Source organism: Nelumbo lutea, chromosome 6 (genome assembly GCF_056320005.1).
Source record: "Nelumbo lutea isolate HS-2025 chromosome 6, American lotus-T2T, whole genome shotgun sequence".
NCBI lineage: Eukaryota > Viridiplantae > Streptophyta > Magnoliopsida > Proteales > Nelumbonaceae > Nelumbo > Nelumbo lutea.
Window position 1 is genome coordinate 52,940,138 of NC_142689.1, and position 20,401 is coordinate 52,960,538.

Sequence of the window (20,401 nt, forward strand, 5' to 3'; positions counted from 1 at the left end):
CAATCTTTCAATGTAACAAACAACTCCTCTAAAAATCAAATCTACTGTTCCTATAACAGTAACCACAACAATTGTAGTTGTCCCCAAGTAAAATACAACCTTGTCATAATTCAACATTTTCCTTTCCTTGAACCCTTGCAATGTATTACGTGCATGAGTAGAAGCCCCGGTGTCAATACACCAAGATGCAGAAGTGACTGACATGTTGGTCTTTATGACAAGAGATCCGAAATTACCTTCTTTGTTCTTGCAGGATTCCAGATACTGAGGACAATTCCTCTTCCAGTGTTTAGTCTGCTTGTAGAAGTAATGTTCATCTAATGACTTGTCTCTCTTTTGCTTCTTCATTTTGCCTCCCTTTTTTTGAGGTCTCTTCTTACCCTTCCTTTTCTTCTTACCAGATTTGCCACTTTGAACAAGCATGGCTACCAGCTTGTCCTTCTTGATCAGTTTTTCAGCTCTTTGCAACATATTGTTAAACTCCTACAAGCTAACTTTTAACTTGTTCATGTTGTAGTTTATGTGCTTTGGGTCTAACCCTAGAAACTGAGACAAGTTGCCCTAACTTCTTTGGTTGCACATCAGTGTCAACCTTGGTAGGATAAATTCCCCAAGTCTATCCAACAGCTAAGAACATTCTAAACTAACACGAGTCTTGTAAGTGTCCAGTTTAAGGGGTAATTTCACAAAAACATACCAATATTAACATGAAACAATAATGTACTTTTATTCATTTAAAATAAATGTATCTATACATCAATCTGATTGAAGCTAAAGGGCATACACTACCTAACATCTTGATACTGTAAATGGAAAGAATTCAGATGAATTTATTATGTTCTGTAGGAGGTGATCAAAGAGGTTGAACAAATCCCTCTTGATGTGAGCGTACTGATGGTGATTTCTAAATCCAACTAGATTCGGTATGAATCTCGCATAATAGAGGAAAGCTCAGTCCACCACAGAAAATCAAGAGAAAAAATGATAAAGAATAAACAAGAGAGAGATAATGGAGTTGGAGACAATGTCCTCACAAATCTTGTGAAAGCTGAGATTGACTGTTGTAAAATGGGAAAAATATTTTGTTGCTATTCAACAGAGATTAAGATGAACAGTGGTTGGAAAATTCAAGTTTAGGGAAGAAGAAGAAGAGATAGAGAAGTAGAAGAGAGAAATAGAAACGAAGTTTTGACATTGGAGAGGACAAAAGTCGTCGTCGCGCGCCTTGATGGTTCGATTAGGTGAAGATGATGAACGTTAAAAGAAAAATCCCCCCTCTCTCTACTTAGGGGGAAAATGAGGCATTCGGCTCATTTAAAGAATGCCACGAGGCATTTTATGATTTTACAAAAAATTGGGGTAAAATTTAAATTTATAGGTTTGGGTCAAAACCGGTTCAGGGGGTTCAAGCCGGGTTTTTAATCTAATGGTGGAGATTTCTGGGTCAAAGAATGGAGGGTCAAGATGAATCTAATCACAAAGAGAGTGTTTGCAAGTGTGGGCCAGTGAGATTAGCCAAAATGAAATCTTTTTGGAAAAGTGAGCAAATTGAGGTATTTTTAACTAAAATTTGGTAAGGTGGGGTTTAGTACGTCGGGGGTGAAATTTCACAAGATAGGATTTTTGGGTAGTTTGGGGCGATTGGTAAGTATAGATTGAGCCAAATGGGCCTAAATCGAGTAGATTCATAATCTAGCTAATCTAGGACCTTTAAATGGAATCTTGGTGTGATTGAAGGGTAAACAGAGGTATTTTGGGTTGGGATTTCAAATCTAGGTATTTGGGGGTGTCCTGGATCTGATGATGAGGTTATCAGTCTTAAAGGGTCAAGATCGTAAGAATTTAGGGTGAATGAAATGTTTTAGAATGGAATATTGGTTTGATAGAAGGGCAAGTGGGAGAATCTAGGGGTGAAATTTTATGAGTAGGTGTTATGGTATGTCCGCAGTCTAATGGTGTGGTCTGATCGGTTCGGATGTGTCAAGATCAAGATAATATTGGTTTTGAGTGTTTAGGCTAACGAGAGAGGTTGAAATGGAATCTTCGTTTGATAAGGGGGTAAACGGGGAATCTTGAGTTGAAATTTTATAGGTAAGTGTTTTGGGAGGTCTTAGGTCTGATGGTTGTGTCTGATCTAATGGTTGAGGTGTAAATAGGTGTTGATCAGGGCCATCAGATAGGTATCCAATAGATTTAATGGTGGATTTGAGGGCTTTCGAGGTAAAAATTATTTTATTTTTTTGTTTTTTTTTTTTTTGTGTTTTGGAGAGATCAGAAGGATTTGATTAGGAATTTAGGGTGAAGCCAGACAATCATCTTGGGAAACCGAGCTATAGAATACAAGTCATAAATTGTAACAATAGTAAATGTTGATATATTTTTATAATTATTATTAATATAAATATAACAACAGAACCATCAGATAGGTATTGAGCGTATATAGCATGCTTGGACTAAAGCTGAAGAGTCATCTTGCTTGAGTATAACCAGCTTATCCTCACTAACTCGCTTTAGCTGACCTCTTCTTCCTCTTACTAGCTTAAACATCGAAGTGCTTCTTGGAAAACCACCTTAGGGCCTTCAAGTTCTATTTTTATGGGTTATTGGATTCACCTCTTCTTGTCCAACTCAGGAGGACATCATTTGCTGCTCGTCCACCTCAGTTCGGGTCTCATCAATATTATTTATCAATTCTATATATTTAGACATAAAGTATAATCAAATTACAAAAATTTAGGAAAAAAAGAGCCTTTATATATCTATATAAATATATTAAGCTGAAATGTGTAAGTAAAAAGGCACGAGGAATAGAGAAATGGAATCAAACAATATTTTTTGTCTTTTTCTTTGAAATAACAAGAATGCCACTCTCCACCAACTCTCTCTCTCTTGCTTTTTTTTCTTTCAAATTACAAGAATGCCACTCTCTCTCCTAGCAACTCTCTCACTCTCTTTCTTATAAATTACAAGAATGCCATCTCTCTCTCTCCTTATAAATTATAAGAATGCCATTCTCTCTCCAATAGAGAGAGACCTCTGCTCGTTATCTTGACTGCTAGGGGACCTATAATTAAAGGTAGTCGAGTTCGAGCCGAGCCGAGCTCGAACTTTTGAGCTCAAGCTCAAGTCTCTAATTCGAATCGAACTCGAGCTAAATGACACCTCGATCACTGAGAGAGACATCGGCTCAACACCTCGATCACTGAGGGAGATCTTGACTCAGCACCTTGACAACTGAGAGAGATCTCAACTCGGCACCTTGTCAACTAAGGGAGACCTTAGCTCGACACCTCGCTTACTAAAGAAATCTCAGTTCAACACTTCAGCAAGTAAGAGAGACCTCAATTTAGCACATCGACAATTGAGAGAAACCTCAACTTGGCACCTCGACTGTTTAAAAGACCTACAATCAAAAATAGCCAGACTCAAACTTTTAAACTTTTGATTTGAGCCGAACTTAAACTCGAACCCATATTCAAATCTCTAATTCAAATCGAACTCAAACCTTATAGTTTATAAGCGAACCCCTAGAACGAAAGGGACCCTTCGCTAGTATATATATTTTAAGAACGGAAAAATCTAATTAGATTATGATGCCAAAAACACATGATATCGAAAGGGTACTCACGAATTAAAACCCACCCTTTTTTGATAAAATCCACGATACCGGATGATAAGATGGGGACAAAGTCACATAAAATTCGGTCGGACAGTGACAGCCCTATTCACCCAGTGGCCGGTGTCGTGCATGTCGACAGGAATTGGACAAGTCTGGCTGGACTTCCGCTAGATATATGCCACGTGTCGATATGCTTCCAATCTACCATAACTGTAAGCCATTACAAACGAGTAACGAAGTATGGACTTGGGCCAGCCCGAATCCACAATCCACACTAGACACCCAAATGCTAAAGATGCATGTTAGTATGTTACTGCCTTACCGGAAACAAACAGAAGTATCTATCTATTATTATTAACGGCGTCAAGTCCTTTCCTTCCTGTTCCGTTTCGACCCGTTATCCGGCGCTATATAACTCACATGGCCCCCTACAAAATACGGTAACGGTGACGGTGTTACGGATGGGAACGGCCAACGGGATCCCTTCTCCCTCCTTTTTCCCTCGGTTCTCGCCTTTCTTCCCTCTTGACTACGACTGCGCCCTCTCCCTCCGTCTTCACAAATTTCGTATTTTTAGTAACGATCGTTTTAACGACGACAATTAAATTTCTTGTCTTTTTCCTCTTTCGTTTCTGAAGATGGAAATTTAACAGTAACAAAACAAACAGAAGAAATTTCTAAATTCCTCTAACGCATGAATCGCAACTAAATTTCCTTCAATTCCATTGCCTCTTTGCCCAGAAGAGGGACAAGGCAAAGAAGAATGAACTCCGATACTCCAACCCTATTCTAGTTTTCTGCTTCAACATTCCGTTCCGATTATAGCAGGGTAGTTTCGACTTTCCGGTTTTTGAGTTTTCTTTGCCTGTGATAGATTGGCGAGTCATGGATTTTCAACAGGATGCGGGGGAGGATTCGTCATTGGCGATCTGCCTGCCCAAGAAAAACTCGAACCCTAATCATAGCCCCAAATATGCACCTTTCTATAGCCTCATGAATGACGCTGCTTCACCTCCGTCGTCCTGGTTCGAGATTCGGCTCTTCTATGTCCGAATTGCTCCTTGCGTCGTCGACAGCGTTCCGGTTCATCTCACCCTCCGCCACCTACGACGCGAGATTGGGGTTTCCCTCAAGATTAATGGCTCCCGCATCCCTGCTTCCGAAACGTCTTCTCTCATGCTTCGTCGTGATCGTCTTGATAAGGAGTCGTCGGAGGTAACGTATGTTAGCACCGACAACGTTCGAGTCATGGGCGCAGTTGAATTCGAAGTCTACGATAGAGAGGATCTGATTTTGTGTGGTTCTTTGGAACGAATGGAAACTGCTTGGAACAACGGCAGCGTCGGGCTCGACCACCACCAGGGGTTGGAAAATGATCCCAAGACAGGGTGGAGTATGGATTGCTACACCGCGGCATCTATTGCCACGGGTTCCTCTGCATTTTTTCAGCCAAAGCTTCGAATTTCGTCGCCTTCTATTGAGGTTTATGTTGCCGGGTGTTGTTCTGGTGTTCCTTTGATTTTAACGAAAACAATTCACCTCAGCCCGAGGCGTAAGTCTCCGAGGCACGGGACACTTGATGCTATTCCGGAGGGCGAAGAAACTGGGAAGGAGCAGAATGGCATGAACAGTTTGGTTCGGCATAGGAAATTGCAGGTAAACTATAATTGCTATTACCAAATTTTCTTCCCTTTCCTTTTAGATGTTTCTCCTCTTTCAGCTGCTTTTGTGGCTAAGATTTGTGGCTAATGTATTTTCTTGCCCTTGTGATATTATGATGTTTATCTATGCACTCTTCCAATCATGGTTTTCAAGGCGCCAAGGTGAGGCTAGGTGACAGGGGGTGCCTTGTTGCCTAGTTGCCTAGGTGGGCGCCTAAGCGTCACCTGGGCGATGGATTTTTTAAGTAAAAAACATATATCCTAGGTTGTTCCCTAGGCTCCATAAGTATATTTCCTTAATAATTATCCATAGTTTTCATTAGAAAAGTATAAACTTCATGTTAAAGTATAAATCAACATATTCATGAGAAGAAAATGAAGAAAAGAAAAGGTGGAAGAAGAAGAAGAAAATGTGTTGATTAGACAAAACTTTAAGTTCCTCCTTATCACTTCAGGTTTTGAAGCCTTTGAGGGTTCAATACAGCATTTAGCAATGTTTGTGTTGATTAAACCCTAACAAATAAGAAAATAATAAAAAGAAATTAGTATATAAACACACAAAATGAGTATTTTAGTTTAATAATGTCTATCTTATAATTATAATCTCAAATAAATTAAGAATATAAAGTATTTATCACACAATGTACAAAACTGCTTGGTGATTAGGCGGGGCAAGCCTCCAAGGGCGCCTAGGCATCACCTTGACAACTATGCTTCCAATTGAATGATCTTGATAGGGTTCTAGGTTGTAGGTGAGGAATATGGTTTTTTGTACGTAGGTTCCAGCTAATTCCTTTTCTGAGTTTAGGGGAATGGCATATTTGTATTATTACTGCACTGCATCTGGATGTCAAGAGACAGATTTAAGAGGGGACAAAAGAAAATGAAGAAGAAATCTTTTAATTTCCTATGTAATGATAAATACTAGAGTATAGGGCTCTATCATTCAAGAAAATGAAAAAGAAATTTCAATGTGCTATTGCAATGATAAATACTAGAGTATGGGGCTCTATCATTTATGAGTAGTAGGAAGGGGAAATGTCATCACCAAAAAGGACATGGGTTGTAGTGAGAAATGATTTAAGGGCCCATAGTATAACAATGGATGTGACACTCAATAGAACAGAATTCATGGAGCTGACCCCATATAGTTGGGAAAAGGATTGGATGATGACGAGAAGGAAGGTCGAAATTATATGTGAAGGCTCATTTTCTTTCCTTTGTATTAGGCTCATACCCTTTTATTCCTTGGCTTAATAATCAAATAAAATTTGAAACTTGGGACAAGGATCAAAATTTCGCAATGTATCAGCCTGATACATAATGTTGGTTGGTCACCAATACGCTAAATATGGGCTTTTTGGGGTTTTGACCCATTTCACGGGGGTAGGCATGCCTTAGACTGATCCCTGACTAACTTTCGGGGAAAAAAGAACTAAAGGGTATGATTGAAACACCCAATACACCCCATCCAGCATATTGGGGTGTATCGATACTTTTAACCTTGACTTGGGGTGGGGGATGCTTTTAGCAATTCACAGTCTTTCGTATTTTATTTTCTTTTAGAAAGGCTAGCTAGCAATTGTTGCAGAAAGAAACAAAAGGCCAACCTAGGGGATTTTTGGGACCATTATGTTTCACAAGTATTTTGTTTCATCAAGAATTAGGAATGCAACCCCTTTATTATGCATTGTTATTTTTCCTTAAAAAAAGCATTTGGTGGAGATACATGCTGATTGAGCATTTGAAGTGCTTTTTCAATTTTCAGTGTGCTATATCATGCTGGTAATTCAATATCCACCATAGTGGTTCAAGAAACACTATTTTGACGATTGAAGACCCCTAAACCCATAGTTCTCAAGGTGTCAAGGCAAACCTAGGCAACAAGGGAGCGCTTAGTTGCCTAGTTGCCTAGGCGCCCACCTAGGCATTGCTTAATGTTCAAAAAAGGATGGAACAACAAAGGGCTGAGCCCCTGTTTTTGTTGTAGAAATATGAGTAAAAGAAGGGGCAGAACCCCTGTTTTTGTTATAGAAAAAAAGAAAGCATGAACAAAAACCTCAAAAATGGTATGTTTTTTGTTCCAGAAGAAGAAAAAGAAGGGATGAAGGCGCTGCTTTTTTGTTCTAGGGGTGGAGCTGAGCCTCTGTTTTGCTCCAAAATAAAAGAAGGGGCGGAACCCCTGTTTTTGTTCCAAAATACAAAGAAAAAAAAAAAGAAAAAGAAAAAGAGGAACCCCTGTTTTTGCTCCAGAAGAGAAGAGGAACCCCTGCTGATTTCCCTTTTTCCTTCAAAGACTTCAAAAGTTCAAATAACTGTTCCTGTTTCTTCAATCTTTGAATAGCTATCAAAACCCTATTGACATAAGAAACTAATAAAAAAACATATTATTTTATGAAAGAAATAAAAGAACGATTCAATGTATCATACTTGTCATAATATAATAAGCTCAAACTATAAAAAAAAATATAAGAAAAATTATAAAACTTGAGGACTTTATATACATGTTACTGCCAAATCTGGAGCCAAGGGTAGCTTGGTAACTTCCGAGGTCCAAAGGCCGAGGGTCCCACCTGCTAAGAGTGAAAAGACGTCAGATGCCCTGAGAGTGTTCCCAGGGGTGAGGACTCTGATGGTTAGGTCAGCCGAAGGCTTTAAGGAAAGCCGAGGTCACAAGAGTGTAATAATTAGCTCAAGTGTGCGTAAGTGCACCTATAGGCTGTCGTTCTCCTTTTATAGTTGGAATTGCCTGGGAGAGGAGTGATGAGCAATGAGTAACCGTTCTGTGAATTGCAGTCACAAAGAGGGCAGCCAGAGAGGCGTCAGCTGATGATCACTATCCCTTCATAAGTGTGTCAGGAGTAAATGCTCCAAGAACATGGTGCCCGCAATAAATGCTCCCACAGTAGTGTTTCGTGGGAGTTACCCTGTTGCCCTTGGATGAGTGCAGAATGATGGGGGTACCCTTGGGCAGTGCCATGTGTGAATATCTGGTGCATTGACCGAATATGCCTACATCAATATAAATGCCATAACATTTAGGTGAGGTGAGCCCCAAAAAGCTCCTAGACGCCTAGCCATCGCCTTGACAACTATGCCCAAACCCAAGGCACAATCATTTCAGCAACGTTTTTCCCCCCAAAAAAAATGGTTTGCTAGATGCAATTAAATGTTGTTTTTGTTTTTTTCATCATTGTGGCAAGTTGGTGGAACTGAATGCTTGTAAAATGCATCAGTGCCAAACACATATGTAGTTGCTGGGATGTTTGAGTACTTCACTTCTCGAAAGGTTAACTGGAAGTACTGCTAGAGAGATCGAAATTCTTGGGGCATATTAGAACCATGCCACTTTATTCTTGCATCAACATTTAGAACATTGTTGCTATATATCATCATCTAAGTAAATACACGTGTACAATCTGTGAAGTTTGAACAGTGGTCCATTGTGTTAGTCTAGTAATATCACCTAGTTGGTTGAAAAATGCAATGGTAATAAAGCAAGAATGAGGTTCTTTGAGTTTTTATTTCTCCCTTTTGGTATCTATATGAATTTGATGTCAAAAGTATCCAATATCCCGCTTTGTTTTGGAATAATTGTGAATCCAATGTGAGAATAATAATATAGTAGGATGTAAAAGAGCCATTGGATAATAACTGTTGGTAGGAGGATAGAGGTTTCAAGGGAAAGTTCTACTTTCAAGCACAATTTTCTGACCTTGGGGATTCTCAGCTAACTAGATATCAGTTAAGCAGATAATATATGGTACACCAGAAGAGTAGGAAATAATTATGACTTGTCAGTAGATTGGATGTTGCCAGTCGCCAAAGGTAACGGAGGCAGATTTAACAACCCTCTCAAGGAGAGAGGAGGGTGGGGGAGAAAAGAAAAAAAGAAGTGGTATTCTAGTTGTCTGACCTGGTCTAGAAATAAATTTGATTGCCTTAAGAGAAGTTTCCAGCTAAGTGGATCCACATAATTAGAAGTTTTGATTGATTATAGGGCCAATGCATTTTATGTAAGTAGACTGGTAACTACTATGTAGTCACCGTGAACTCTTTTCTATGGTTACAATGGTAAATATCAAAGAATAGGGATATGGTTTTCTAAACCATCATTAATCACATTTCTTTTTCCTCATTGCAACTTTTTTAAGTATTAGCTATTTATAGTTAACACTAATGTTGTCAGACCCAGACCAAAAATAAACTGTTTTGGTGACTGGGTCATGTGTTGAATGGGCGAACTAGTGGTTTGAGCCAGTGACCTGTGACATCATACTTAAATTAAATATATATTATGTATTATATAATAAGGGCATGTATTGAATAATAGCCTGATAGCTGTTGCCTTTTATGTTTGTACTTGTGACTCAGTTTCAAGTCACCTAATTTTAATTTTAACATGTAAGGTGCCAACTGGCTAGTTGGTAAGGTCTCCAACTGGTTGTAGCGGAGACTTGGGATTGGATCCCGCCTGCAGCAAGGTTAGAAGAGCACAAGCATTTACAAGGTGGCATGTGATTCAACGTCTTGTATATCAACTTTTGAATTACAAGGATTAGATTTTAATGCCCTTGGATGAGTGGAAAAACTAGAAATGATAGGATCAGAAATGAAGTTATTCGAAGGACCTAGGAATATCTCTAATAGGTGATAAAATGAGAGAAAGTAGACTAAGATGGTATGGTAACTCACATGCATATAAAACTATCAACAGCACCCATAAGAAGAGATTTGTTGCAAGTTGAAGGGATTAGATGGGCTAGGGGTAGACCAAAAAGGACAAAGGTAGAAGTAGTAAGAAATGATTTAAATGCCGATAATCTTACAATTGATATGGCACTACACTGAACAGAATGGCGAAACAGGATTCATGTAGCCAACCCCATATAGTTGGGATAAGGCTTGGATGATGATGATAATGATTAGGTTTTAATCTCCTTGGTGTTATTTGTGTGACACAACAGTAAATATGATTGATCTGAACAATTCATTGAAAACCAGAATGTTCAATAAAAGTAGAGGTAATCATTCCAGCCCAGCCTAGAAATTTCCGGGCATGGTCCTCGGCTCTGTGTCTATGCCCAGCCTGCAGTATATATGTTTTATGTTATAAATATCTAAGGCCCTGTTTGGTTCATAGGAATAAGGGTCTGGACTTGGAATCAGAGTGGGCTATTCCTATTCCAAGTGTTTGGTTGGGCAGAATCAGAATCCCATTCCCATTTCTGGTGGAATGGCCATTCCCTCCCCCTCCCTTGGGAATGAAATCCCATTCCTGCTGATTCCAATTTTCATTCCCATTCCTATCTGAACCAAATAGACTATGGGAATAGACCATTCTGATTCCAATTCCAGCTGCGAACTAACGCTTTTTATTTATTTTTTATTTAATTTCATAGGCCCAAAGCCCTCGCCTGGGTCCACTCCTAATTAAAAGTCACCCAGTTTTCACAAACTGTCTTCCTTCTGAATTTCAAAAACATAAGATCCAGTATATTTAGAAACTGGAATTCTAACTGGCTCGCAGGTTAACTGGTCCAACCATCTGCTCTAGTTTGTGTTTGAGAGCACTGATTTGGAACTTCACCATATAATCTGTATCTTGACCATAATCCTTTTTCTTTGAAAGCCACTGGAGGTCTTTATCTCACATAACTTCAGGAGTTTGTGTTTATCTCCCATAACCTTAGACCTACTAAGAAGAAATTTTTTGTGTCATTTCCCTCTCAAAATGAATTTTAAATCAGTTTGTTTTGATTTCTAAACTTGAAAATTAAGTGATCCTTTTTTTTATCAATGAAAATGAAGTGTTTGCTTTTTTTTGTTTTTTTAATAATTGAAATTTAATTGTATTAATCAATAGATAGAGAAAATACAAGCATCCCAAGGAGAGGCGGGAGATGTGACCTCTCCTTTAAAAAGATTAGAGAACCTCAAAGCTAATCAAAGTAAAGATTACAAAGTAGCCCAATATAAAGAATCCTGAGAAGCCCCTTGTTTAGCAAATAAATAGCCAAAGTATTTGCTGTTCTGCCCACCCATTGAATTCTGTCATACTTCTAGCCATTTGACCTTTTTGAGAAGATCCCTGTAGCACCAAATGACAGAATCAGGGTCCAACAGCCATCCCACAACTACCTTAGAATCACCATAAATTAGTAAATTTTCCACCCAATCTGGTTTGCAAGCTGGATCCCTTGCACAGCAGCTAGCAACTCAGGCCTTGTAGAGTCTCCAATTTCCCACTGGTCCCGAAAGTAAGGATAAGATGTGTTTTTTAAGGGTAAAATGGAAGATTTCATTAAATGAAAAAGAATATACAATCTGATAGGTGTCAAGGTAACACCTCAACAATTCAATCAGTAACATGCTAGAATACAGAGAACTGCTAAACATTACCAGCTTGTTATTCAAGAACATTCCAGAAATTCTTCCCCAAATCTGACCAATTAACCTGATCAAATTTTTCTCTATAAGGCTCTATTTTGACTCAGATTTGGGAAAGTGTTGTAGATCAAGGTTTGGCAGCTGTTGTAAAGTGTTGTAACTGATCCCATTTGGTAACAAGTGGAAATGGAGTAGAGGTAGGAAGGAGTTCATCATGGGTGAGTTTTGTTAATGTGTGGATTTAACTGATCCCTTTTGGTAACGAGCTCAACTGAAGGAACTTTTGGTCGACTAAAGCTATTAAACAAATGCTTGGTTGGTCACTTCGTTAATTCTGAACCAGACGTGGAAGAAATATGGAGTTAGGTGGTGGTTGAATGGAAGCCAAGCAGGATTTTTTAGGTGAGGAAACTAAATGTGGGGTTCTTCCTTTTCTCTTTCAGTAGTGAGGAAGAAGCTATGGATATTCTTGAGCGAGAACAAGGTCAATTTCGGGACCTGGGCTCAAGATTGGGGAGGTAGAATCCTCTCATCAATGCTCTGAGAAACATGGGACCTTCAAGCTTCGTCTAGATCAACATTTTCAGTAACCCTCTACATGCCTGGAGTTTCCAAAATTTCAGGACGTTAGGGATGCATGTGGGAAATTTAGCTTCATTGATTCAAGAACCTGGAAAGGAAGAATTTAATTGAGGTGGAGGAAATTCACCTCGTTCCCACTTTGGCGGGGAACTCTTCAGTCAGTGATTTAAAAGGCATGCCTCAAGCACGCCTAGGCGCACATGCGAGGCACATTTTAGGGTATGTGCCTCGCCTAGGTCCTAGACACAGCCCTTTCAAAACGCGCACACCTGGTGCGCCTAGGCGTGCGCCTGATGCACCTTGCACCTCAGCCCAGGTATGTGTCTTTTTAAAATTTTATGCTTTTTTTCTCTTTTTGAACCTAGCAGCTAGGTCGGGGGCTCTGCCCTTGGACCCCCAACCACACCTCTTGAGGCAAGCCCAAACAAGTCCATGTTAGGGTCTTAAATTCTTAATTCTCACATAAAAAATAATGTTGTTCATTCATTCATTTTAATAAAATATCTTATTAAAAGGCATTTAAAGTTATAAAATCATTATTTTTATGTGAGAATTAAGAATTTAAGACCCTAACATGGACTTGTCTAGGCTTGCCTCAAGGGGTGTGATAAAAAGGCAGCTCGTAGAATCAGGAATGCAATATGTTTTACATCACTTTAGCTACTTGAAGTAATGCAATTAAGGAAAGAAAGAGATTGTGGGTTTTACATGCTTGAAAATGCTTTATTTTATTTTTAAATTTTCATTTGAATATGCTTTACATGTCACGTTTATGTAATTTTAGATAATAAGTTTTTTAAAACATTTATTTTAAAATTTAAGTTTATATTTTTTATTGATATTATGTTTAATGTTTTTTTTTGCATTTTTTGACTTTTTTTTATTTTTTAGCTTTTTTTTTTTTTTTTTATTTTTTGTATTTTGCACCTTGCTTCAAAAAGGCATGTGCCTCGCCTTGCACCTCGGTCGCAAATTGCCTCTTGTGCTTTTAAAACACTGTCTTCGATTTAAGAGTGGTGGTAGAAGGAACCTACCCTAGGTGGTTGGATTGATAACTTTTTATCGTGGAAAGAGGGGGGGGGGGGAGAACTCTCAGTTTTCGATTGGTTTGAAAAGGTGGAAGTCGAACAGATTCTTAACAGAGGTAGGCTTAGAGGTTGAAGATGAGGGCAGTTTGGGAACAAAAAAAGTTATTCATATTAGTGGGGTTGATATGCTGGGTAAAGAGGGACGACTTGGGGAATTGCTCGAAAAAGGGAGAGGGGATAGGGGCCCACTCGGTGTCAACTAAAGAAAAGGTTGGGGATGGTCCAGTGGTTTTAATGGGCACTGATATTATGGGAAAGTTAGAGTGTGAATAACTTGATGAATCAAGAGGAAAGGGGGCTGGAGTATGTAGGAGGAGATAGAAAGCCTCCAACGCCATGTGTACAAGGGGTGCAAAGTGAAGGGAAAGGAGATGCCACCAGGGCCCACTCTCCAAAGTCTTTACCCACAGAAGATGATACTGGTGTCCACGTTTTTTCGAGGAGGTGGTGATTGGAAAGTTAGGCTTGAATTTGGGTAGGAGGGGGAGACTAAGAAAGATTTAAATGTGGCTGATTCTGTGATATCCAAAAAATCTCGAGGAGACTCTGGAGTGAGATATTCTCACACTGTTCACGTAACCAAAGTCTTTTCTCGGTTGAAGCTTGGATTGGTTGGGTCTGGACCTACAAAGAACTATAAAAGGGTGTATAAGAGAAGAAACAATTAGACTATTTAACCAACAGATAAAGTTCTTGATAACGAGAATTCTCAGGATGCATCTAGTCTGGGTAAGCAGTTGGAGACTGGTCAACACGAAGCTGCAACTGAGAAGGATTCCATTTCTAATGTAAGAGACGCTGATAAAAGCCTTGAAAGGAAGGTGGAGAAAACCAGTAATGTATCTATTGAGGCAGTTGCTAAAAAGGACATAGAAATTGGTAAAAGCTTGGGTTTGTTCTTCTAGGGAGGCGAGAATTCGCTAAGAAAGCTTTTGAAGAGTTTGAGAGGAAGAAGAAGGAAAGAGAAAGATGAAGATGGCGACAACCAAGAAGAGGTGTCTGTAGGGGGAGGATTAGGCTCATTCCTCTGCTAGACTCGTTGTGTTTAGTTTGCAGCTGACTTTTATGAAATTGACCTAGGATCCGGTTCCGAAGGAGTTAGTATTCTTTCTTTTATTAAAGTCTTTTGTTGGCTGTTTTTAGTGTAAGAAGTGTCCAAGTTAGGCTCATCTTCTATTGGGTGATTCCTTATCACCTTCCTCCTGTACTTTCTTTTTATTTTAATGGAATTTTCTTATTTTTCAAAAAAAAAAATGAAAGTACCAATACTCAGTTCAACACTAGTTTCCTAACCAAAGCTACTAAAACTTGAATATTCTTGGACAATTCTTGAACAACATTCTATTTCTTTCATTCCACATGATCCAACATATAGCAAAAGGGATGCAACTCCAAACTATCCTTGCTTTCATGCATCCTCTGAATCTTTTCCAAGAAGAGAATAATTCTGCTGAAGACCTTGGGTGAAATATTCCGACCCCAAAAAGAAGGAACAATTTCCAAATAAATCTTGCAATCTTACATGATTAGAACAAATGACAGACAGTCTCTTCGTCTGAACAGCACAGATAGCAGTAACTTGCCATATTGAAACCTGTGCTCTTCAGGTGGTCTGAAGTCAGGATACTACCCATAGCTACCAGCCATGCAAAAGCTTCTACTCTAGGAGGAACAGGATTCCCCCATACACCTTCCATATATGGTCAGAAACCAGCTGATCCCTTGCCAAAGCCAAATAAAAAGATTTAACAGTAAACTTTCTTTCTCTGCTTTCTTTCCACCAACAATTTTTTGGATATCTTACAGCCAAACTTATTAGAAATATTATGAATAAATAATCATTAGGAAATTTTTGATAACTGTACTGGACCAAACAGTCGAACCTGCGAAAGCAGGAGTTGGATAGCTTCCAATTTGTTGTTTTACAGCAGTTTTGGTAGCTATAATAAAACTGCCAGGCTGAACTGGGACCAGTTTTCTGCTCCAGTTTCAGTTTACAAAAATATTAGAGTATATAAAAAGCTATCCAAAACCTTGAAAGGCAATAGCATTGAAGTAAGGGATTCAATAAAGATGTAATAAATGTTGGAAGAGATTCAAATCATGCCACAGAGATATGTCAAGGACAAGTATGGACACGGTATCAGATATGGAATTTATACTAAAAATTGAAGTATCTGACACCCATACAGCATCCTTGTACAGGTATCTGAGTATCATTCAACCTCTCAAATGATGTGCATTTTCCTACTATCGCAACCAAAGCACTGCGAATTTGCATGAAGTGGTGTCTGTCTGTTTAGACTGAAATATCACTTAAATATGATTTTTTTTTTTTTTTTTGATAAGCTGAATATACTGCATATCGGTGGTGTCATTTACATCATATAAATGTTTCCAAACGCCCCATATAAATGGAAACTGTCTAGGATGAATTTATACTACTCCAGAGGCTATTTTAGGTCAAAGATCAAAAAGTTCAATACGAAGGTTAAGAAAAGTGGTGGTCTTGTAATTGTTGAGACAAAATAGTGAACTAGTATACCCCCTTGGAGTATCTGCACTGATTATTCATGCTAGTGATATTTCTACCATGAAATATTCCTTTTCATGGCTGTAGCCATTTCGACCATCAGTGATATTTCGTAACTTCATAGCATAAGCTTGTTATTGCAGAAGCTCCTTAATCTCTTAGAATTTTCAGCTTTATTGATGTTAAGTCTTGCGTGCAGATAAACGCAATGTCTGACTCTTCTACTTTTTAAAACTTGTTGGGGTTCCTGCAGATCAAAGACATGGAACTCGATGGATATGATTCTGAAGGGAAAATGCGGCACAACTTTTATTCAGAAGATACGTATTCTGATGATGATGGCCAGCTTTCGTGGTTCAATGCTGGTGTAAGAGTAGGTGTGGGAATTGGTCTGGGGATGTGTCTTGGCATCGGCATTGGTGTGGGACTTCTTATGCGTTCATACCAAGCCACAACCAGAACTTTCAGGAGGAGGTTTTTGTAGACTTTCTACAGTTGAAAACTTGTGTTTCTGGTTAGGGAAAATGGCGAGATTCACTAAAATGTGGCTTGGGGGGAAGAAAAGCCCATGGATAGAGATTGTACAGTTATGGTTTAGCTGATCGAGTTATTTCTTCTCTCTTGGTAAAGTAGCTCTCTGAGGAGATGTTGGTCCCCGATCTCTGTCCATTGTAACTGAGGCCTATATGATAAATGTGTTTGCTCAATTGGCATAGTGCGGAATATGCATCATAAATTGGTTTAATCATATCCTTGGACCAGCAAAGACTATGGCGGCAAGCAATTACTACCGATCTCTCTCCAAGTAGCTAGATTTTTTTATCAATGAGGCCGCACTAGATATAAGAGGCTTTGTTTTATTTTTATTTTATTTTTCCTGAGGAGAGTAGTATGAGCTTGTGAGTCTGGGTGTGAGTCCATTTCTCCATAATGTATCTTTTGCCTGTATTCTAGAAATTGTATTGCCATTTGAAATATAGAAGAAATGTGTTTTTCTTAGGGACCGCTATATAACGGCTGAAATAACTGAACTGAGTGACTTATTAGTGGATATGATGGTTAAATACTAAAGTATTCAAGGCTATAAGCATCTATACAACTTTCTGCTTCCGCAATTAAGGAGCCTACAACTTAAAAACTTACTAAAAGACTTGCAGTAAGCTTTTCGGTAGTCACTTAGCCACTGTCAAAAGGTCCAAAACTTTGGATTGTAGGATATGCTTATCCAATGTGAATTGTTTTTCTTGTTGCCAATTCTAATAACAAAACAAAACCAAAAGTTGGTTTCTAAAACATGAACACTGAAGATGATCTTTGGTTGTGTGTTATTGTTTTGGAAACTGAAACAAAAAATGTCTTGTTAAACTTCTAATTTAAAGAACATGATTTCATTTGATTATGTATTATCATGTTTCACAAGTCATAATTTTTATAATGCAAAATTTGTTATGAATGCATGTATTGTTTCTAAAAACAAAACGAACTTGATTTTGCTTTTCAAAACAAAAATGCAGTTCAATAAGAAAAAAATAAGAAGAAAAAACTTTAGTTGTTGGGAACATTCTTGAGCATGATGACATGTCAACCCATTAAATTCTCAAGGTCTTTTCGGCTAAAGGAATATTGAGTGAATTACTCTTTTACCCCCTGTCCATTGTATCATGTCATGCTCAATATTTCCAACAGCCTAGGTTATTGGCCCCCAACAGCCAAAGGTTTTTTTTTTTCAACAAGAAGTTTTTTTTTTTTATTTTCTGATGTGGCAATTTCAATAAAAAAAAAATGAAAACAAAGCCATTCATGTTGTAGAACATCTCATGTAGACCACATTCATCCAACTGTGGCCAATACGATTCCTTTGCTGCTGCTACGATTCCACATTCATCCAACTGAATTTTTTCAAAATTCAGTAATTTTTAGAAATTACACTAAATTTTTCCAAATACCAATTATCAAATTTTTTTAATATTTTCAGTAACAATAAAAATATTAATATAAAATAATTGAAAATATTAAAATTATTGAAAATACAAAACTAATATCAAAATAATGATTAATTTATTCAAATATCAATAAATTATTTCTGGAAAATTTTTTAATTTTCATAAATATCAATTTCAGTAATTTATTAGTAATTAATCATTAATTATAGAAAAAGTTCAGAGTTCAGTAATTTTCCAAAATTAAACAAATTTATACTAATATTTTCAAACTTCAAATAATCAATTTGTTTTAATATTTTCAGTAATATTAAAAAATATTAACATGAAATAATTGAAAAATATTAATTATTGAAAAAATTAAAATTACTGAAAGTTATAATTTAAAGGAAAAACTCTTGATCAGTACCCTTTACTTTGGCTTGAGAGACAATTTGGACATTAAACTTTAGAATGCGACAATTTAGTACCCAAACTTTCAAAATGTGACAATCCAGTACCCAAACTCTCAAAATGTGACAATCCAGTACATGTTGTTAAATAGTCCGTTAATCAATAGTTCAGTGACATTTGAAAAGTCAAAAATGCCCTAAGAATGTCATTATATCAACCATCCAAACATTAACAATAAAATGAACAGTCCCAAATTCTAGATTCTTCTAAATAGTCACCAACTTTTTTGAATAGAAGAGGCTAGGATTGTTTAGTTTTTTGTCAATGTTTGGATGGTTGATAAAGTGAATTAGATGGCATTTGAAGGGCATTTTTGACTTTTCAAATGTTACTTAATGGCTAATTAACGGATTGTTTAACGGTAGGTACTAGATTGTCACATGTTGAAAGTTCAGGTACTAGGTTGTCACATTTTGAAAGTTTAGGTACTGGATTGTTGCATTTTAAAGTTTGGGAACCAAAATGTCACTCAAGCCAAAGTAAAGGGTACTAATAAGGAATTTTCCCTAATTTAAAATACAAAATTCAAAAGTAATGATTAACTTATTGAAATATTAATAAAATTTCAATATTTATATTTTAAAATATTAAAATACAAAAATATTAATAATTAATTACTGAAAGCAATAAAATAAATAAATAGAAAATATTAAAAATAACTAAAAATGTTATAATCACTAAATTACTAAAAATATTAATTTCTAAAATAACTATAATAATAATAATAATAATAATAATAATAATAATAATAATAATAATTGATGGTGCACGATCTGGTAGTCAAAGTGTTATGCAATAGTTCAGAAGTGTTACGTGGCACGATGTCACTAGAGGGCCAAATTATCCCTCATCAATTGCCCCCAACTCCTAAGTCGAAGTCAGTTCAACGAAATAAGTAGCTCACTATAGGTCTCTGGCCCGAAGTGACTTGGTTCATTTGGTTCATTGGCACCAGCTCAGTTCACTCACCTGAACCAGTCTGATAGGTTGCGCTAGGTGGTGCGTAGGAGTTGCATGGAAATTTCAAATTTTAAATTATGCGAACAGAGTTTAAATTTGAAATCGTCCTTAGAACTTGAAGCGGCATGTCCCTATGAACCGTTAGATCCAACGCATCACAACTGTCGGTCACCCGAGTCCCCTATCTATATATAGGGGCCCCTAAAAGGTTCCATTCGCACTGTTTCTTGGAGTTTTTAGGAGTAGTAAAGTGAGAGGTTAGTAAACTCGATGAAAGAGGGTGACGAAATTAAAGCCCTCCTACTACACTACAACTAGCTCTTCTTGCTACACCACAATGGGATTATCTCTCTGACGAGGTGGTGAGTATCTCTCTGACGAATTCAGGGTCTACTTAAAGGACAATGGGATAGTGTCACAGTTAGCTCCTCCTATTACACCACAACTTAACAGTGTTTCAGAGAGGAGGAATAGAACCTTATTGGATATGGTCCGGTCACTTCTCATACACTCAGAGACTACGATTTACGTGCTGAATCGGGTTCCAACCAAATCGGTCCCAAACACTCCATATGAACTTTGAACCAGAAAGAAACCAAGTGTCAGACACTTGAAGATTTGGGGTTGTCCAACAAATGTTAAAAGAACAAGTGCAGACAATTGGAATCTAAGACCAATCGTTGACTATTTGTAAGCTACCCAAAAGGCTCTGTGGGTTACCTATTCTATGACCCAAGTTAGCAGAAGGTGTTCTGCAGCCGAAATGCACAGTTCTTGGAAACTGATTATATCCTAGGCACCCATCATCAGGAAATAGTCCTTGATGAGGAGAGTTCAGGAGCAGTGGGAGATATCCCACAAATTCCATGTAGTGACCAACCTAGAAGATCTACTCGGGTATCCAGGCCACCAGTCCATTATGATTATGACCAAGATAGTGACATGGTGGAAACCTTGACTAATCAGGAGGATCCCGTGACTTACGCGAAATCTATGTTGGACATAGATTCCCAAAAGTGAGTGGAGGCCATGAGAGCAGAGATTGACTCAATGGAGACCAATGGAGTCTGGACTCTGATAGATCCACCCTCCGGGGTAAAAGCAATCAGTTGCAAATGGATTTACAAGAGGAAGAAGGGCCCCGATGGTAGGGTTGAGACCTTCAAAGCTTGTCT

At 37.9% G+C, this 20,401-nt stretch overlaps 1 protein-coding gene across 2 annotated transcripts; it reads left to right on the plus strand.

Moving 5' to 3' along the window:
* Window positions 1-4,058: 4,058 nt before the first annotated feature.
* LOC148848913 (Erythronate-4-phosphate dehydrogenase family protein) lies at window positions 4,059-16,872 on the plus strand. 2 transcript variants are annotated; one of them, XM_088949908.1, is made up of 2 exons: window positions 4,059-5,275; window positions 16,127-16,872. In XM_088949908.1, the coding sequence occupies exons 1-2, from the start codon at window positions 4,505-4,507 to the stop codon at window positions 16,355-16,357; spliced, it is 1,002 nt and encodes a 333-aa protein (XP_088806034.1). In that variant the 5' UTR covers window positions 4,059-4,504; the 3' UTR covers window positions 16,358-16,872. The 2 variants fall into 2 exon arrangements, with proteins under 2 accessions (XP_088806034.1, XP_088806035.1); XM_088949909.1 differs by having other exon boundaries at window positions 4,305-5,275; window positions 16,073-16,872.
* The last annotated feature ends 3,529 nt before the right edge of the window (window positions 16,873-20,401 follow it).

Excerpts from the sequence above, each read along its gene's own strand:
- LOC148848913 (XM_088949908.1), top strand. The coding sequence starts at position 4,505 with ATGGATTTTCAACAGGATGCGGGGGAGGATTCGTCATTGGCGATCTGC. Across the intron at positions 5,276-16,126 it reads TTCGGCATAGGAAATTGCAG|ATCAAAGACATGGAACTCGA; the intron begins GTAAACTATAAT and ends GGGTTCCTGCAG.